Genomic DNA, 20296 nt, shown 5'->3' on the forward strand with positions numbered 1-20296 from the left:
AAAGATCAATTTTCCCAACGATCGCGAGTAACTTTAAACTCTGAGAAAAAAGGTTATGAAAGTTTTCTTTTTGCTATTTTTTCAAACACATAAAAACGGGAGTTTTGACGAAATTTTGAAGAATAATTAAACTAAATTTAATCTATTATATTTTTAGAACCGTAAGTCAAATCATTTCGCTACACATTCATGAAAATTGTCGAATGAATTTAAATCTTCTATATTCAATATTCAATGACTTTCTGAAATCATGTCAGAAGAAGTTGTAATATTTTTTTTTTGAATTTTTATAAATTGTAGAATTAAATTTTTTGAAAGCATTGTATCTTTCTCACAACAATATTTTTGCAATTTTTGAGTCCTTGATTGAATGAAGGATAGTGAATTAATTCAAAATCAGCTCTTGTTTTCTTTTATTGGTTTATCAGTCATAAGAGGTCGATTTTAACAAAAACTGATCAATTTTAAAAATTCCACACTGAAACCAGAAGTGATAGACAAAATCTGTAAAATGTTTTGAATTGATGACGTAAAAATCCTACAAAATCAGTTATTGAAACATAGGCACCAAAAATGCCTAAAAGAATACCTTGATTATGCCAAAAGTAGATATCACTGAAACCCTCATGATGCCTCATTCAGCAAACGTTTTAAAAGGAGTTTTGAGGGCATAATGATGCCACTTTTTGGTGTTCAATGGAACCAAAATTTTGCATAGTCGTGCCTCTAAACTTCTTTTAAAAAAAGCTGGCTAAATAAGGTATCAAAAACCTTTCAGTGAAACCAAAATCGTTTTTTATTAGATTTTAATTGTTAATTTCTTATCGAATCGACGATATCTCAACGAGGCCTAGTTTTGTTATGACAGAGAAATCAATACAAAATAATCCGCGCCCTATGCACTATCCCATTTGTGCAATCACTGATAAATCAAAACTCAAAATCCCCGGTTTTGCTGTTTGTGTGCAGTTCGATTTATTTTTAAACACCTAATATTTAAATTTGATTTTTCTTCACAGAAAATGTAATACCGAATCAAGCATAGATTTTTATCTCACTTTTGTACTTTATTGTTGTAAATCAAACCTTAATGATGCCTTGATTTTTTGGGAAAGAAAAGTTGAGGACTGGGGAGGTAGTAATTTTGCTACAGCCACTAAACGTAGAATTACGCAAATTTTATCCTGTCAATAAGTGAACTTTCGTTGTATTTTCGTAATGATCAACATGTGACAGTGTCAAAATGGCAATATCTGACTGTTGGACAAATTTCAACCATGTGACAAAATCTGACCATGCAACATAATTCGACCATGTGACATAATCCAACTATGTGATAGTCTGATCATGCAACAAAATCGACCTTGGACAATATCGGACCATGTGACATAATCATATCATGCAACATCATCGGACTATGTGACATAATCCGATCATGCAACATAATCGGACCATGTGACATAATCCGACTATGCAACATAAACGGACCATGTGACATAATACAAGCATGCAACATAATCGGACCATGTAACATAATCCGATCATGCAGCATAATCGGACAAAGTGAAATAATTAGATCATGCAACATAATCAACCATGTGACATAATCTGACCATGCAACATAATCGGCTCTGTGACATAATCTGACCATGACATAATCGGACCATGTGACATAATCCAACCATGGGACAGAATCGTCCATGTGACATAATCAGAACATACCTTCAGTAGGCAGGAAAAATCAAAATCCATCTAGAAACGTGGCTTCGGTGTTTTCTTTCTTTTTCTCTTTTTTTTTTTATTATTTTGGCTTGGGGATGACGTCTTAATCCTTTAGATTTGATGTCCGTTAATGAGGCTATTTTCGTGACGTGAGATTCGTTCGCGAATTTCCATTTTTCCCCCTATAGTGTTGCCGTAAGACGTAATTCTACGCCAAAAATAAAAACCAAATAGTGCTTTCATTTTAGTCTGAATGCATTATTTAGTAAATTTAAGGTTGCCAGAATTTTTTTAGCACGTATCCGGGCCGGACAAACCGAGCTATTTTTATCTAAAAAACCTGGCAAAATCCTGGCATTTGATTTCAAAATGGTCGACCAAAATCCTGGCAATATCCGGGCAAATTTGGCCAAAACCTAGAAATTTCTCATAAAAAATCACGAAAAAAAAGTTGAAAAAAAAATCATTTTTCATCAAAATATATCAACAGGTAACAAATCGTATTTTAGGCTTTTCAAAAACCTTTCATGATTATTTTTATGAAACTTGCTCAAAAAATTTCGTTTTGGACGCATAAATTAAAAAGTTTATAACTCAATTTGTTTTTAGAGTGTGATTTGAGAATGGAAATGAAAGTAAATCCGGGCAAAATCCGGGCTTTTCCAATGAAATCCGGGCAACCGGGCCGGATCGGACTTTTTCGAAATTTTATATTAAAAATCCGGGCAAACCCGGATAAAACCATGCAATCTGGCAACCTTAAGTTAAGAATTGGTTTGGCATCATATGTCGACATTTTGATGCTTCAATAAAACCTAATTATGCCATCAGAAAAATGCAATACTGAATTATGCAATCATTTTCATCATTTGGCAGCTCATTTTGGTTACCGTTTGCTATCGATTCAGACATCACAGTCTGGTCGGGAAACCATCTCTGAGCCGAAAAACTCTCAGACACCAAATTGAAATTTCACTTCAATTCCGATCCTTAACCAAATTTATTTGGTTTCTTGAAAGTATTTTTTTTTCTTAAAAAATGCTTTAAAAATTACGTAATTGTTCTAAAGATAGTTGCGAGGATGCTACACAACTTCGTAATTTGCTTTTGTAGAATAAGCTCATTGATAACTTTATAACATTTGAGTTATGATTCTAAGTGTACCACAAACGTGGAGAGCGAAAATCGATATATCTATCTCGTATTTGGACAATACATTGCGTATCATAAATTTGATTTGTTTCAGAACAAAATTGCTTTTGGATCAAGAGGTAACATCCAAACAAACTTCTCTAAAAGGGATCCTAGTGATTACACCCCCTTATCGCATGAGAGAAAACACGGCTTCACTGCTCAAAAGAACTCACCGGCGGATAGGTTCAGCGATTTCATGGTGAGAGTCACGTTTTTCGTACCGTGGTGTGTTCGAAAAACCTCTTCATCTATCTCACATATTACCATTTACCCTACTCTTTGCGATCGCCTCGAAGCACGTCTTGTGTTTTGTACAGTGAGTTAGGGTACTGTCTCTTTCGTCGGGCGTTGGTTGTTTCTCGGTTATTCATTATTGAGATACAGCTGCAGATGGGAAACGTCACCCTACGAGAGACAGAAAAATCGACTGGAAAGAATACACGCAGTGCACGCGATTCGTACACGAACACGACGACCAACTCACAAAACACGGAAAACGTCTGCCGGTCGGTGGTACTTGCTGGTGGTAAGGTTGCTGCCGTCATGTTCCCGAACTGGCTCAGGAGACCCAGGGAGAGGAATAAACGCCCGGCGGAAAGGTGTGTGCACTTGTGGTGTTCGCTGATGGGTTTTTCTCGTATATACCTGGAAAAATGTTAAGACAAAAAGAAGCAAATGCTAACTTTTTGCTGGCTCTGACGGGTCCGAAGAAGATGTACGCACGCATATATGCACGAATAGGTACCTACTGTTGTGGTACATACATTCAGGGACCGCGCGCTGCTGAGGTGAAGACGCGGCCCCTATGCAGACAAACAACGATCAGCGGACGTCTTGTGAGGGCACGCGGTGCGAAATTCCTAGACCGCTTGCTATTACTGGATGATTCCGTTTGATGATTTTATAAAACATTTGAATGAATCACTTTTCTGCTCTGGTTAAGCAATTCCAACCTTTCGATACTAAACTGATCTCAATGACTGTAATTCACAATCACAATAATTCTAATCCTGAAAGTTGGTTCCTTTTGATTGGTCGCTTATAGAAGTAAAAAAAATGTAAAAAAAGAGCGCTATCAAACCCATCAACGTTTTGAGACCCAAGGGCCTGACGATCTAAGGGCCTGACGATCTAAGGGCCTGACGATCTAAGGGCCTGATGACCGGCGAAGCTAACGACCTAAGAGCTTGACGAGCCAAGGGTCTGACAACCTAAGAGCCTGTCGAACTAAGGGCCTTACGACCTCCTAAGAGCCTGACGACCTCCTAAGAGCCTGACGACCTCCTAAGGGCCTGCGACCTCTTAGGGACCTGACGACCTCCTTAGGGCCTGACGACCTTCTAAGGTCCTGACGATCTCCTGAGAAACAGACGACCTCCTAAGGGTTTGACGACCTCCTAAGGACCTGACGACTTCCTTAAGGCTTGGCGAACTTTTAAGAGCCTGACGACCTCCTAAGGGCCTGACGACCTCCCAAAGACCTGACGACCTCCCAAGGGCCTGACGACATCCTAAGAGCCTAACGACCTCCTGAGGGCATAACGACCTCCTGAGGGCCTGACGACCTCCTAAGGGCCTGACAACCTCCTAAGGGCCTGACGACCTTCTAAGGGCCTTACGACCTCCTTAGGGCCTGACGACCTCCTAATGACCTGACGACCTCCTAAGGGCCTGACGACCTCGTAAGGGCCTGACGACCTCCTAAGGGCCTGACGACCTTCTAAGGTCCTGACGATCTCCTGAGAAACAGACGACCTCCTAAGGGTTTGACGACCTCCTAAGGACCTGACGACTTCCTTAAGGCTTGACGAACTTTTAAGAGCCTGACGACCTCCTAAGGGCCTGACGACCTCCCAAAGACCTGACGACCTCCCAAGGGCCTGACGACATCCTAAGAGCCTAACGACCTCCTGAGGGCATAACGACCTCCTGAGGGCCTGACGACCTCCTAAGGGCCTGACGACCTCCTAAGGGCCTGACGACCTCCTAAGGGCCTTACGACCTCCTAAGGGCCTGACGACCTCTTAAAGGCCTAACGACCTCCTGAAGGCCTGACGACCTCATAAGGGCCTGACGACCTCATAAGGGCCTGACGACATCCTAAGGGACTGACGACCTCCTAAGGGCCTCACGACCTCCTAAGGGCCTCACGACCTCCTAAGGGCCTGACGACCTCCTAAGGGCCTCACGATCTCCTAAGGGCCTGATGACTGGGGGGACGCGGTGGCTCGCTGTGCCTTGGAATACAATCCGTAAACCGGGATTTACCACCTGTGGTTACCAACTAAAAAAAAAGGGCCTGATGACCTCCTACGAGCCTAACAATCTCCTAAGGACCTGACGATCTACTAAAGGCCTTACGACTTCCTAAGGGCCTGACGACATGTTAATTGCCTGACGACCTCCTAAGGGTCCCACTACCTCCTAAAGGCCTGAGGACCTCCTAAGGGCCTGACGACCTTCTAAGGGCCTGACGACCTCTTAAGGGCCTGACGACCTCCTAAGGTCCTGACGACCTCCTAAGGGCCTGACGACCTCCTAAGGGCCCTACGACCTCTTAAGGGCCTGACGACCTTCTAAGGGCCTGACGACCTCCTAAGGGCCTGACGACTCAATGGCTATTATAAATCTGAAATGTAAATCCGAGTTTCTTACTATTGATATAATTTTGTTTTGAATTTGATCAACGAGTTCCCAATTTTAGCGCTCATTTTCAGTTATTCATCATGTTTTTCGTTCTCAATCCATTTTTTTCCAATATTTTATTCCGTTGAAAATATGCATGTTAAATAAAATTCTAAAGAAACAAATTTTATTTCCAATGGGTTCTGTCCTTTGTCCAATTTAAAATTTTCTACGTCAAACATCGGTCTGTCCAAATTCAATTATTAATTCGTTCTGCTTCTGACGCCGTTTCGTGTCCGGGTGTTCAGCAGAGTCTGGATTCACCATCCACATAGCCAATCTCGGAATACCGTGAATGGCAGCCAATGAAACAACACAAACCAATCGTGCCTTCTGTGTAGTAAATCTCTAATCTACGGTGCACGTTTTCGAATCGGGGGCTGTTTGGTTGATGTGTTTCCAATCCAACTGGTACCTTGCTATAGATGTTTCGCGTTCTACCTACTCTTGTGGCATCTCGTACACGAAACTACCGGCGCAGCAAAGAAACGAATCGTAATTGTCACGCTTCACTATTGCTGAGAACGTTTTTTTTTGCCAGAATGATCGCCTAAACGTTAAGGTCGTAAAACAGGTAACCTGTTTGAAATTTTAATTTTGAAAATTAGGGGAATTAAAAGAACGATATTGATAAAACTTTTCGTTTTTATGAAAGTTCAGCTGCTAGTTCTTTCGGCTCAATTTATTATTTAACTAAACACTTTCAGAAATGTTGTTTTTTCGTCCAATGAATCTTTACGCTGACTCAAAGAAGTCATGCATAATTCTTAAAAGTTGGATAGAACAAAGCAGGCTAACGGTTTTCGTTTCCAGTCTTGGAATTTGTTATCAATCGTGCTTCACGATATCGTGAGCGTGCAATCGATATGCGAACCATTCACGAACAACAAAACCTCCGCCAACCGAGACTGATAAAAACGCGGCATAATCGTGATGTTCCGATTAGCGCATTCAAACTCGACTCCGCCATCTTTCCCGCAAAAGCGACGTCAAATTCGAGCCCGATCCCATTCCAGCACGATCACGAAAGCTCGCGCCGTTGTTCTTTTCCACCGACCGACCGGCAAATTGTCGGGCGCTCGCTGCTGATCGGATGGTTGTCCTTGAACGAAGCGAACCGGGAACAACGAGATCATTCATCTTTGGCGTGTTCTCTTTTGGGTGCGCTTTTCGTTGCGTTTGCGAGAGCGTTTTTACGTTTTCGTGACCCGAAGGTGATCGTGCCAGCTCCTCACATAACTACCTCATGAAATGGACATCTCCAAAGCAACCGGCTATCAACAACAACAACATGTTTCCAAAGAATCGGACTCTGCGGGGCGTTGCTGGAAGGAAGGGAATCATTCCGGTGCTTGTGGAGGAGCACATTTAAACATTAGGTTTGCTTCTTGGCTGTTTTATTCAGCTCGGTGACTAAAGAACCGAAACGAGACCAGTGAAAATCAGTGAAAAGGCAAAGACAAAAATTGAGAGTGAGTAACTGCTAGCTGAGAGTCAAGGAGTGATGAGAGCCACCCACGCTTTTCGGAGAGTGAGTGTTAACGTTGTGTCGAGTTTTGATATTTTAAAGGAAAAATGTATATTCTAATGCATGTTTAATGGCACAAAATTTCAAACCAAAACTTGGAATAAATCATAAGGAAATTCAACCAAATTCTAACCTTCATTCTACAAGTCACATTTGATTAAGAATGAAAGAAAAAAATACAGCAATTATTGTTACACCTTCCAATGCTGTTCGGATCAATATGACCCGAAACGCACATTTCAAATACAAGAAAAACAAATATACTGAAGAACAGCGATTTTTGAGAGACTTAATATGTTCTATGGAAATAATAATCAAATCAACGAGAAAAAACTAAAATTTGTGTTTTCAAATTCCGTTCATTGAAATCAAATAAAGCGAAGCAAACTTAAAGCTTAAAGTCCTTTTAATAAGTTAGACTTTTTATCGGAAGATCTAAGAGAGCGGTCAAAACATTCATTGAACTCCAACATATTTATACATCGCTGTATTCTTGACGATTCTAAAAATCAATAAAACACCTCAATATAACAAAACTGCTAGAAGTTATTCATTTAAAAATTGTTTGTTTTTTACTTTTTTATTGGAAACCAATTTGAGGTAACCTGGTAAAACATATCAACTTTTTTTAAAAATATTGAGAAAATAGAATCAATAACCTATCAACAAAATCGGTCATCATTAGCGGCGAAATACGTTCAATAATAAACATTGTTTCTTGATAACAAAATAAAAATGATAATCTTCAACCAGTATTCAGGATACAGATCAAAAATTCAGTTTCCAAATTTCCTTTTGAAATTTTTGGAATAGAAATGCTTTCATTTCAGTTTACAATTATTCTTGAAATGGGTATCGCAATTTTTGTATTTGGGTATCATAACAACCTACCGTAGTGAAATGACCTTTTTTTACAAGGTGATAGTAATTTTCCGAAAATTTTAACATTGTCCTCAATAAAGTTTAAAAAGATTGGGTTAGGGCTAAATTTTGCCGGAGGATATGAAGAGGACCACAAAAGACAAGATTAAAACCTCTGCCCGGTTCTGGTGCGAAAAACGATGGTGGTACAACAGCTTCCGATGAGGGATGGGAACTAAGAAATTACATCAATACCGGGATCGAAATTTGGCGATGGAATCAACATTTACTCACATTCGGAATTTAAAAAGAAAAGTAACGAAATCCGTTAGGGGAACTAGGGGGTAAAACGCCCACGTTAAGAAGAATTACTTGTAACTCGTAAATGCAGAATGCAATCCAGTAAATTCGATAAAAGTTTTGAAAAGGGGACTGTTCTTCACCATAAATATATAAACTGGAACACTTAAACCAATAACATAAGTCTTAATAGTTGAATTATGAAAGGCTTTCTAAAGTATGATTTTCATTTCGTTAGGGGCAAAGTGCGCATATGCGTGTACCCAAACGCGCCGTTAAACGTTTATTATGTGTATATTGATTTAAGTGCCCCCAAAAGTGTTTGAAAGTTAAAAACACTTGTATTTTACTTCACAGATTGTATTGCTACGCGCAGTGTTGCCAGATATACTGACATTCTTGTGAAAAGTCATTTAAATCTTTAGGAAATTCAGGAATTTCCAATATTTCCGTTTATATTAAAGTTATGCTATCCTATTTAACATTGACTTTTCTTTTAAAGTATTGTGATGAAAATTGTACATGAATTTAAAAAAAAGATGCCGTAATTCCTTACGAGATAAGTTGAAAAATTGCAAGAAAACTCCTAAATAATTTTGTTTTTGTTTTTCGTCAAATTTACGTGATATACAAAACTTTAAAGGCCCACAAATGTTTATGAGCGCATTATAGTGTATATGGAACTAACTGAAATTTTCAGAAATTTTGAAAAATGTTTGATTAGTGAAATACCCCGCTCTGCGCATTTTGTAACTAGTTCCCCTATACTTTCATTTTATTGTTCTCAGTTGCGTTTACATCATACGATTAGAAGAATTCGTGGCTAGTTTGGCTAGATTTTGATAAGCTTGACAAAAACAAAATTTAATCCTTTTGGTGAAGAGTGAATTCTTCGTCCTTTGGCAGAGGATGATTAATGGTCTTGCTCTTGAGGATTTGATTTGAAATTCGTTTATTTGGAAGGGTGCCGTGCCCTTCCAAATAAACGAATTTCAAATCAAATCCTCAAGAGCAAGACCATTAATCATCCTCTGCCAAAGGACGAAGAATTGCTCTTGAGGAATATTTGAATTTCTTAAGGGCTTTTAGCAAATTCTTTCAACACTTTGCCTATGGAAAGCTGTCGAACTTTTTTGTGCAGGAGATGGTCGAAATACTGATTATATATTTCGGACAAGACCTTCTTGAACAGACGATGATAAAGTGGATTTGTTAAGATGCTGTTAACAATCTTGATCACTAAATTCATAACTTCAACTATTCAATTGGGAAACGCCTGAGCACAAAATGCTTCCCGATGAATGATACAGTAAAATGTCAAACTGTCGCGATCAATAGGCAATGGAAGCGGTGCCGAATTTGGGTGATGATTTTCCTCTAGTGCAAGTGGGATGTAGCTAAATTTCACACAACGTTAAACAGATCTTAGGCGGCATCCAAAAATTAAGTGACGCAAAAATGCACTTCTTTAACCCCCTCTCCCACGTGTGTCACAAATCTTAACGCTTCAACGTACCCCCCGATGAAAAATACGTAACGCTGATAATTGCCCCCTCCCCCATTTTTTCATGTTTTTAAATACTGATTTTCGATTGTAAACGTTCTTCAAAACGGAATTAATATCTATTCAAATCGCTTCTTAGTACTTATCTATGATAACTCTCTGATATAATAAATTAATTATCTCATTACGAGCTGATGATCTATATTGTTTACTTTATTTTGTTCAAGGAGCATAATTTGTTATGCAAAATATACTTCACTTATGCCGTTTTCGTTTTTCTCCACTAGTGCGGGGCAAAACTTTTTCTGAATAAACAAACAGAATCGTTACCTGGGACGATGCAAATATATAGTTGCTATACTCACCCTTATGTTTACCCCCAACACTGACAACTTTTACGGGATGCAACCGCCTGCTTGAGCTTCAAATCTCGGGCAAAACTATACCGGACTTCTGAATCAATAAACGAAAACAATAACAGCAGCTAGGGCAAAACTCGTGGGTAACTAGGTTGCCACTGCCAATAAACGAAAACACTATTAGTTATATTCGTTGGGATAATCAAAAGTGCATTTTTTAAATCAATTGAAAAAAATAATAAAATTTCCGTCTTACGATTGAATTGAGTTCTTGGGGGTAAAATCAGTTTCCAAATGTTATTTCACGGATATCCAATACACATTTTAAGGAATCTCAGAACCTTTAAAGAGGAAAGTTTACAAATCAGTTTCAACCATGTTGAAGCTTACACATTTTATGCTAATTTGGTTTGCTCATCATTCTGCAAAAATTACATGACATCAAAATAGCTGCGAATAAACTTAAATTTTTAAGATCGTTACGCAACGACAAGAATACCTTCCCCCCTCCCCTATGTCACAATTCGTAACGCTCGAGCTTACTCCATTCCCCCCCCCCCCAGGAGGGTTACGTAATTTATGGATGCTCCCTTATGGGTTTTTCTTAAAGAGAGAAAGAATAACTTTTCAACTATATCGCCCATTTTGCTTTGAAGTATCGTTGTGTCTCCAATATTTCTGCCAGTCATGCTTCTTGCTCAATCTATTGCTACGATTGTTTTTCAAATCAATAATGTAATTTTCAAGGCATTTAAGATTAGAAATAGCAATGTCTTCTCCTCGAGTTTGTCCCGTGAGTAGTAGTTATCCCAGCAGCTCTTCTTCTGTTCCTTGAACACTATTATACTTTGCAGAAAGGGCGAGTTGTGCAGTATCAATAATGTCGCAGGACTCATCAATTGCAAGTAATAAGGCAGAAGACTGTCGAATTTCTTCTACTTGCAAAGATGAAACATTCGAAAACATTTTAAGCACCATTTCTTGCACTGATTCAGCTGATACTGACAAATCTTAAATTATTTCAAGATTTATTAGTAGTTTTAAAAACTACGAAATAGTTCTTCGGAAGCACTAACGAAGCTCCGGAATTCCTTTAGGTTAGTTGTATGAATACTAAAACTGATGTTTTATGGTGAATTTACTTACACTGCCGGCCAAAAGTTTGGGATCACCCACTAAAAACATGCAAATTTTTATCGGTCATATATCAGCCGTCTTGGGACATATTACAAATATTCTCATCTCATTTGAAAGATCATAAGCAATAGCTATCTCGGAGGTATTTTGCCCAGATATAATGTCTTAGTTTTGTACCTTAAACTTAACCTAAAGTTAGAACATTTAAAAACAAATCGAACTCAATATTCAAAGCCGATCATTTCGGGATAGGGTGAATCAAATTTCAAAATTTTAGTTGCATTAGAATCTTTATTCTTTACTTCTCTCTCATTCTTTTAAAAACATGCAAATTTAGCTCATTCATATCTTTCTCATCTAACATAGTATTGCAGATCAGAAGGGTTCACTGGGAAGCTTAGGAATTGTTGTTTTTTCATAAATTCATTCAAAAATTATATTTTAAAGTGATAATTATAAAAAATTCAGAATCATAAGTGTAAACTTTCATAAAACAATTAATTTCAGGTAATTTTTTTATGATTATCACTTAAAAATACAATTTTTGAATGAATTTATGAAAAAAACAACAATTCTTAAGCTTCCAAATGAACCCTCCAGATCTGCAATACGATGTTAGATGAGAAAGATATGAATGAAATAAATTTGCATATTTTTAAAAGAATTATTCCAATCTTTTGGCCGATACACCATAATAAGGGGTGATCCCAAACTTTTGGACGATAACTTAAGTGTCTATTTCAATAATTAAAAGTACATTCTTAAATTTCATTTTTTTATTGTTTTTTGAGAAGTAAAGAATAAAGATTCTAATGCAACTCAATTTTTGAAATTTGGTTCACCCTATCCCGGATGATCGGCTTTGAATATTGAGTGCGATTTTTTGAAAATTTTCTAACTGTAGGTTAAGTTTAAGTACAACACTAATACATTATTTCTGGGCAAAATACCTTCGAAATAGCTATCGCTTATTATCTTTCAAATGAGATCAGAAGAGTTGCAATATGTCCTTCACTTTCACCTTTCCAACGGTATACAATTTAGCACCGCGATCAGCATTGTAAGCTTTGTTTATGCTACCGAAAAATAAACAGAGTAATTACACATTTTTTATTATCAAATTGTGTGCTAACAGCTAAGTGAAACTGTAAAATAGATTTTTATTTATTTTTTGTTTAATTCGACGTTCAAGTTAGTTTCATAGAAGGTGTAAAATAATCTGTAAAAAATATCTAATTACATCAAAACGTATCTTGAATATTCGTATCCTTAATAGACAATTTTTTTGTACTGACTTTAAAATTCGACTTTTTTTAGCTTCTTTGGGATTTGAACCACTGTGCGCTGGGAGGACAATGCATGTTATTAGAAGCTTGTTAATGCCGATTCGGCATAGAGTCTTATACTAATTATTACACATACAAAGAAAGTCTATTATTGGGTTTGAGTCTGATTTGTCGGTGTGCATATGTATCATCCTTAAAAATAAAATTGTCATCTTAACCAACAGTGGATTGAAGTCGTGCCATAAACTAAGAAATAATGCAAGTAAAATGTCAGTACCACGTTCATGGTAAGCAGTTTAGAATTTTAAATTTTAAACGCCTCCGTATGAATAAAACGACACTTACAACGAGACCGTTTAGTTTTCCACTATTAACAAAACTGCAAACAAAGCTTTTTCGAAACAAAATATCAGAGCAATAGTAGAAGTACTTACCTGCGATCGACGGTTGACAGGCAGAGATAGTACATCAGTGGATTCTCGAGCTGTGGGCAAGGAAATCCGATTCCATGGAAGTACTCCAGCATTGCTCTGGTACCACCGGAATAAACCGCACCGCCAAGACACAGAAACAGGGCCCTAAAATCGAAAATTATACATGAGAATAAGATTTCCCTCGTTTTTTTTTTCAAACAAAACGCCCATACCTATCCAAAAATGGGAACACATCCGACCGGGGTTTTTCCATCGAAAGCAAAATGCCGCATCCGGTTTTCTTGGCCGAGTTGGACAGGATGCTGATCAGCAAGTAGGCACTCAGCGGATCCAAGCCTTGCGTTGGCTCGTCCAGCAGCAACATCACCGGATCTCGCACCAGCTGTACCCCGATGGCTAGCCGACGTTTTTCGCTCACGTTCAAATTTTCCACCTTCTTGTGGGAAACCTGCGAAAGTGCCAAATCAGCCAGAACCTGCCGGACCTTGGAGCTTTTCAGATAGCCGCCCAAAATGGTCGGGGTGTAGTTGAGCGTTTGCGAAACCGTGAGGCCCGGGATGAAATCGCAGCCATGGGTCACGTAGCCACAGCGTTGCTGGAACAGTGATTTCGTGAGCGGGGACCCGTTCAGCAGAACTTGACCCCGGGAGGAACCCTCGGATCGGCGGGCGATCACATCTAGCAGGGCCCGTTTGCCGCTACCCTTGGATCCGAGGATGGCCATCACCTCGCCACTGTGCACGGTCAGGTGGACTCCCTTGAGCACGAGAGCCGACTGACCGCCCCCATTGAAGCAGCCACCGGTGTCGACCTGGGGAAAGAGTAGATAAATAAATATCAATAAGAGCAAGTTCACTGGTGTTTGGAAAAAAGTGGTAGAAATTTTGACATTTTGAAAATTTTACCATGCAAAAATGTTTTTAAGATCTTGGGACGTTGTATTTTTTTACAATACTGATTCTATTTCATCCGTATGTGATAGAAATATTGCTATTTTTGCATCACATCATGCGAAAATACAAAGCGTGTTGTAAAAAAACTAGAAGGCCACAGATCTTGAAAATGTTTTTGCATGGCAAAATTTTCAAAATGTGCTGTGAATGTCGAAATTTCTACCACTTTTTCCCAACACCAGTGAACTTGCTCTAAGGTGACTCGGAAGGATAGCTTTAAAGTAGGGAGCACTGCAATGAAAACAAACTGCAAATTGGGAGTCCTGTGAGATTTAAGTCCCCAAAAGAATTATTAATTGGCGGTTTGCAGTTCAAAACGGCTCTCAGGAGGCCCTGTGATCAAAATGATTATGTTAGGGACTCAAGTGTCAAAACAAGTAGCAGTTTTCCAAAACACATCACAATTTTTGAGAATTTCACAGTTCAATAAAATATTTAGCCAATTGGGATTGGAGGATACGGTAAGAAAAAGTGAATTCTTGAATCGCTTATACTTTTAGAAACACGTTCATCATTTAAACTTCCCTAATTTTTAGTTTTGCCGGAAAAAGTAATTGTAAATTGTCAACTTGCAGCAGCTTGGAAGACCTAGCCGGTGAAAGAATGTTTAAAGTGTCGCTATTAATCAGCAAAAGTTCTCGAAAAGAAGCGATTTGTCTGAATCAAAACAATCGAAAGGTTTCCTTTAATTCAACCACAGTATAAGAAAAGTTCACATATCGTTATTTCGATAGCAACTTACTATCTTGATAGTTTCGATTGCTTTGATTTAGTAGAATAATTCAACCAAGTAAGCTCATAACACATGATAGAGTGATTCGTCAATAATCGACTAAAAAAGATTTTTTTTTGAAGCAACTCTGAGACGGAGATTTCTTAGATCGAAATATTTTTATTCATTGTAAGCAAGTTCGTTTTCTCAAAATATTTCTTAAAATTACTTTTAGATACGTTTCGAGTTTAAAAAAAAAATTGATACTTAAACCTCATTTAGATAACAATTTCCAAAGAATGTAATGGAACGGATGGAACAGATTAGGAACTGCGTTGGCAAAGGATGTTTTATTTTTCTACGGAATTTGAAAAAAAAAATCGCATCGGCCTGACAAAATCAGAAACACAGTCCAAAGCAGGCATTTCGAACTGGTTTTTTACGAGTCGCAAGTAACCCAGTGTTTAACAGTTAATATTTATATTATGGTAAAATAGTTGAAAACTGTACAAATATATTCCTTGTTACATCATTGTTTTAACTTTCAAGGAAATTATCAGTACCATAAAACGGGGTGAGATTGATCACTTTTTTCAATATTTCTCGAGTATTTTTTTATTCAGTTAAGGGGAATGTGGCTTATTTCATATTTTCAAAACCAGTACTGGACTCCTATGAACATAAAACATGGTTGCAGAAATTTATTAGACCACTTTAAATTTGATTTAAAATCGATTTCGTCTTTGTAAAGAATTTTATGCTTGGAATAACATTGATCAGTCTCTATTTTGACGGTTTTAACTAGTTTTGTTGATCATAAAGGATACAAAACAGCTTCATAATATTTACAAATGCTTGTAATTGATAAACTAAGGCAGTTCGTGTGTTAAGGCCGTACAACAATTAAAATCGAGAGATTGACCATTCTGCTGCATAAATTAAGGGGCTAAATTTTTTAACATTACTTATAAAATTTTAACTACAAAAAAACAAATGAAATTTTGCCTTCATTCAAATCTTTAGGCCCTCGCACTATTCCCCTTCAATTTTTTCCTTCAAAATTTACCATTTTATAGGGTTTCTTGGCTTTTGTCCTAGACTGGCTTACTCTTGGAAAACGTCCCTATTTTTCAAATATCATATTGTTTGTGAGTGAGCCTTCGAAAAAATAGATATTAAAAAATTTTGGAATTACATTTTTACTTACATTTGAAATTTGCAAACACAAACCAAGTTTTATCCCATTTGAAACTCATCCTTTAGGTTTTTTACGTAGAAAAAAGTTTTAAGATATTTTAACTCTAGACTTAGTTATTGATGATTATGTGGCAAAATTTTAAGTTGATCAAAACTACCCCGGTGATCAATGCTACTCCGTTTTACGGTATTTATTTTTCTGCTGCGTTGTTTAAACGATCGTAAGTAATTAAACAGTCCAGGCATCCTCGACATTAAACGTCCCATAAAACCCTTGAGCTCGGGATGTTTCCACTAAAATCGATCTCTTCCTAAATACCTTCACTTTAGTTGAATTGAAAATACAGACCTCGTTCATTTTTGGCAACATTCGATTTTGGCAACATACACATGTGCCAAAATCGAACGGTTTTTATAAACAACATCACCTTTTAGTTTTCGCTATACCAGGACCATTATAATTTGGAAAAACACCAAAAAAAAACGTTTTTACGTTCATAAAAAGTGATTAAATACAACACAAAAAACTAATGTTTTTTTTAAATATAAAATACTCAAGAATGACAAAAGCATGAAAAATTGGAAAAAAAAAATACAAATAAAAGGCTAAAAATGACAAAAAACAACAGAAAATAAATAATAATGACAAAAACAGCGAAAAAGACAAAAAACAAAAAGATTATAAACAAAACAAGAACAGTGCAAAATTCATAAAAAACATGAGAAAAATAATAAAAAGTAATAAAAAATGGTCGGAAATTAAAACTTAAAATGATGTTTATCGTGATAAAAATAGTATTTTGTTAAGAAAAAGGGAAAAAATTTTAAGAAAAAATACCGCTTGATTTTGGCAACATTCAATTTTTGCAACAAAAAGTGTTCGGATATGTTGCCGAAAACGAACGGGGTCTGTATCAAAATTAAATTTTATCCGAAGAAATAATCAAAATTATATTTACTAATGCAAAATGCATTGAAACTAGTTAATGAATGGATATCTTACAATATTTAGCAGTTATTTTTGTCCGTAACTTGATGGTTTCCAGTTTATTTTTTGGAGATCGCAGCAAGCCGTGCTCGAGAACGGTCGTGTTTTTTTCCAACGTCGCGTTCTCTCGTTTGTATTTTCGCAAATATCAATTTTGGTGAATTTTAGGTGTTTCGGAGATTTCTGTTTAGAAAGATACATATTACAAGTGATTGGAATGCATCCAAATAATTGAAAAAGATGCTTTTCATTTCTAAATTTGATGTTCTGTTGTGCTTGACGAATCGTGCGTGAAGAAAATCGATTGTTGGTTATAGAAAAAGGAATTCTATTTCCGGTTTTCGTGATTTTAATACTTTAAATCAAATAAGTTAAGTTCGGTTGGAGGGATATTGATGATCTTGTGATTGTGCATCAATCGATGAGTGTATTTGAGTTAAAATTTTTGTTCTCGTAAAATGCTCATGTAGATTTCTCCGAGTAGAAGAACGAAAAAAAACAAACTTGAGGTCTGAGCAACATTTACTTTCGGCTCGTATTTGCTTTTTTGAGTAGGTACTAGACAGAGCCTATGGTAAACGCGAACAATCAATTGGCGGTTGATGTTAGGCGGTTGAAATTGAGGGAACAGTAATGTTGAGAACATGTGAAGGCAACCAGGAAAAATAGGGAGATAGCACCAGATAGATCTGGCGTGACCGCACGAAAACTTTGCACGAAAATGCCTCGTATTGTGCTTCGATGAGATGGACTAGTTTCTCTGGGACCCCTCGGCGCCTTAGAGCCGCCCAGATGTTTTCATGGTTAAGTCGGTCAAATGCTTTATCGAAATCAACGAACACCAGCAGAAGAGAGTCCTGGAATTCGTTGATTTGTTCCAATATGATTCGTAGCGTTGTGATGTGGTCCACACATGATCGTCCGGATCGGAATCCAGCTTGTTGCCGTCGGAGTGTAGCGTCGATTTTGTCCTGGATCCGAAATAAGTCAACTCAGTTTGAAAATCGATAAAAAATCGGTTGGCCTTTGGAATAACAGCTTTAACACTGTAATACCTGACGTACACATTAAGATTGCAATTATTCCTCTCGGGACCATAATCGTCTGAACTGCAAGAAAACAGCTCAAAATGACACTTGAATTTTTGAAAAAAGAGGTTTCCCTGTGCCTCGGGCAAATTGCCAATCGATTCTCGTAGCATTCTATTTCTCCTGAAATTCGAAGGAATTCTTTTTCGAATACTCAGGAGCTTGGGGTAGCGATTCCCAAGAATACTTAACTGGTGAAATATTGTCACTGTAATAATCTGTTTAAATCGCAGAAGCTAGAACAGTTGTGTGGAAAGATTCGTCGGCAAAGTGCCATCAATTTCGGCGCGATATTGGCAGCACAGTGTGAGACCCTAAATTTCACTGTAAGCACCACTATTTGTTGCCCAGCAAACATAAAATCGCATTAGAAATGGTAGCTCAAATCGTTAGCAATGTTAATGCGAATCGCAATTCCTACCAAATAAGAAAACGATCGTAAAAATGGTTACTTAAAGTCGGTATAAATCGTATATTTAAAAAAAAAGCTAACCGAATCACGTGACATTGCAGGAATGACAGTTGTGTTTGCGCATTAGTTGGTGTTTCACGATCCATTTTTTTGTCAAGTAATTGAATTGCGTTTATTTAAATATGTACAGAATTTCAAAGTTCACTTCTTAAATTAAATTCCAATTCATTTTCATTAATTACAGAGCTAGCACAGTTATCAATGAAATCAATATAACACGAGAGTAAACGTAATATAGTTGATCGAGTTCTTTTGTTCATTCCCTCTAGCGACGGTCTCAACAGAGCATCAGTTGAGAAGTTCCATTCAGAAGAAAAATATATCTTTTTGGACTCTAGAGATCAATTAAACCCATAAGAAATATATTTTGGAAAACTATTTCACTAAACAAAAATGAGAGTTTACTATTGCTTTGAAAATATGGCAATATGAAGTTCATATTATTCCCTTACGATTGGAATAAATATTTTTATTATGATTTTTTCATGAAGGAAACATTTTACAGTAATAAAAAAATATCTTCAAATCACATTTTGTTAAATTTTTCAAACCAACTTCAAAATCTCGCAAAATTAAATATTATAAATTTGTTGAGACATCAGCATTGTTGTTTTGTTTTATTTGGCAAATTTTTATAGAACATTTGATATTCGTAAGACATTCCAGTTTCAAGATATAGCGAAAGAATCAAGAATCCCTAGGGTTCATGTATACTCATTCTCCCCTACTGCACATAAAATTATCTAGCTCATTTGTTGTAGAGAGTATTCGTTATAGGTACGGAAACATTGTAAATTCGTAAATAATTTTAGATCCGGTCAGGCCTGCATAAACAATTTGTAATGCTTTATTTACTTATGTTTTGCCAAAACAACTTTGGAAGACTTCAATGCTCTAAGTAGCAACGAACCCCTCATTTCGATTGCTACGAAAGCCACAACGAAAACATGTTGAAAAGTTGCGCTAACTTAAGCAGTGTAAGGTCACGTTCGAGTCATACAATGACAAATTTCGTTTGCATCGAACTGAACACATCATAACAATCTCCATAAGTTCCCCCAACGAGTTCAAAATTAACCCACAAATGTAGGTATGTTACTTATTTCCGAAATACAAACCTCGGTAGTATGGTAAATATTGTGTGCTTCTAGCACGTAATCGCTCCCGATCATCGCGACCAATAGCCGTTGGATGCTCTCACTTCAACAACCCTCTCCTGCTCACTGTATCTCTCGCTCGAACAAAAATTTTCACTGTTAAATCACTTTTCTTCTGAAAACCCAGATAGGCTCTTTACTTATTCCGATTGAGGTTTCCGCTGTGTTGCCGCAAGGAGGGCACTGCAAGAATTTTCCAAGAGAAACTATTCAATCCAGCAGCAGTAAAAGCGAGAGCGAGAGAGCGACTTCCGATGACCTGGCCAAGATATTGCGGTGCCTTTCTTACTGAGAGTAATTTCCCGAAACTGTACGGGAAGATAGGAACGCGAAAACACCCTCCTGCCCAACGATCAGCTAATCCATCCGACTCTTTACGCGGTCCGATCACGACTAATTTCTCAGCTGGAGCCTCCTCGCGTGTGCTACCTGTTGACCGAGAAGCGCAGCTCAAGAAATTGCGGTCAAACCACCTCACGCTCTCGATCAGTTGGCGTTGGGCGTGAGATCGCAGAGCGGAGTCACCACACCCATACCAGTTAAGTTCGGGGAACTGTGCGCAACCGTGGGCTACAGCAGGGGTGTTACTAGGGGTCGTTAACGATGATGGCAAACTTAAAGTTTAAACAGTACCTATGGTATACACCGGTTGTTAAACAATATTTAATACATTGTAATGTACTCATCGATCCAATATCTCCCCCATTCAGCCTTTAATA

The 20296-nt window shown here is 37.6% G+C and overlaps 1 protein-coding gene across 1 annotated transcript in view; it reads right to left on the reverse strand.

The window, feature by feature from the left end:
• The window catches only part of LOC129739220 (ATP-binding cassette sub-family G member 5), a 41928-nt gene extending 21970 nt beyond the window's left edge, over window positions 1-19958 (reverse strand). The window contains exons 1-3 of the mRNA XM_055730644.1: window positions 19539-19958; window positions 13223-13821; window positions 13011-13154 (exon numbers count right to left, since the gene is read on the reverse strand). Of these exons, the coding sequence (XP_055586619.1) occupies window positions 13011-13154; window positions 13223-13821; window positions 19539-19592 (797 nt within the window). The 5' untranslated portion in view covers window positions 19593-19958. The remainder of the gene's footprint in view (window positions 1-13010; window positions 13155-13222; window positions 13822-19538) is intronic.
• Between the last annotated feature and the right edge of the window lie 338 nt (window positions 19959-20296).

Source organism: Uranotaenia lowii, chromosome 1 (assembly GCF_029784155.1).
Source record: "Uranotaenia lowii strain MFRU-FL chromosome 1, ASM2978415v1, whole genome shotgun sequence".
Taxonomy (NCBI): Eukaryota; Metazoa; Arthropoda; class Insecta; order Diptera; family Culicidae; genus Uranotaenia; species Uranotaenia lowii.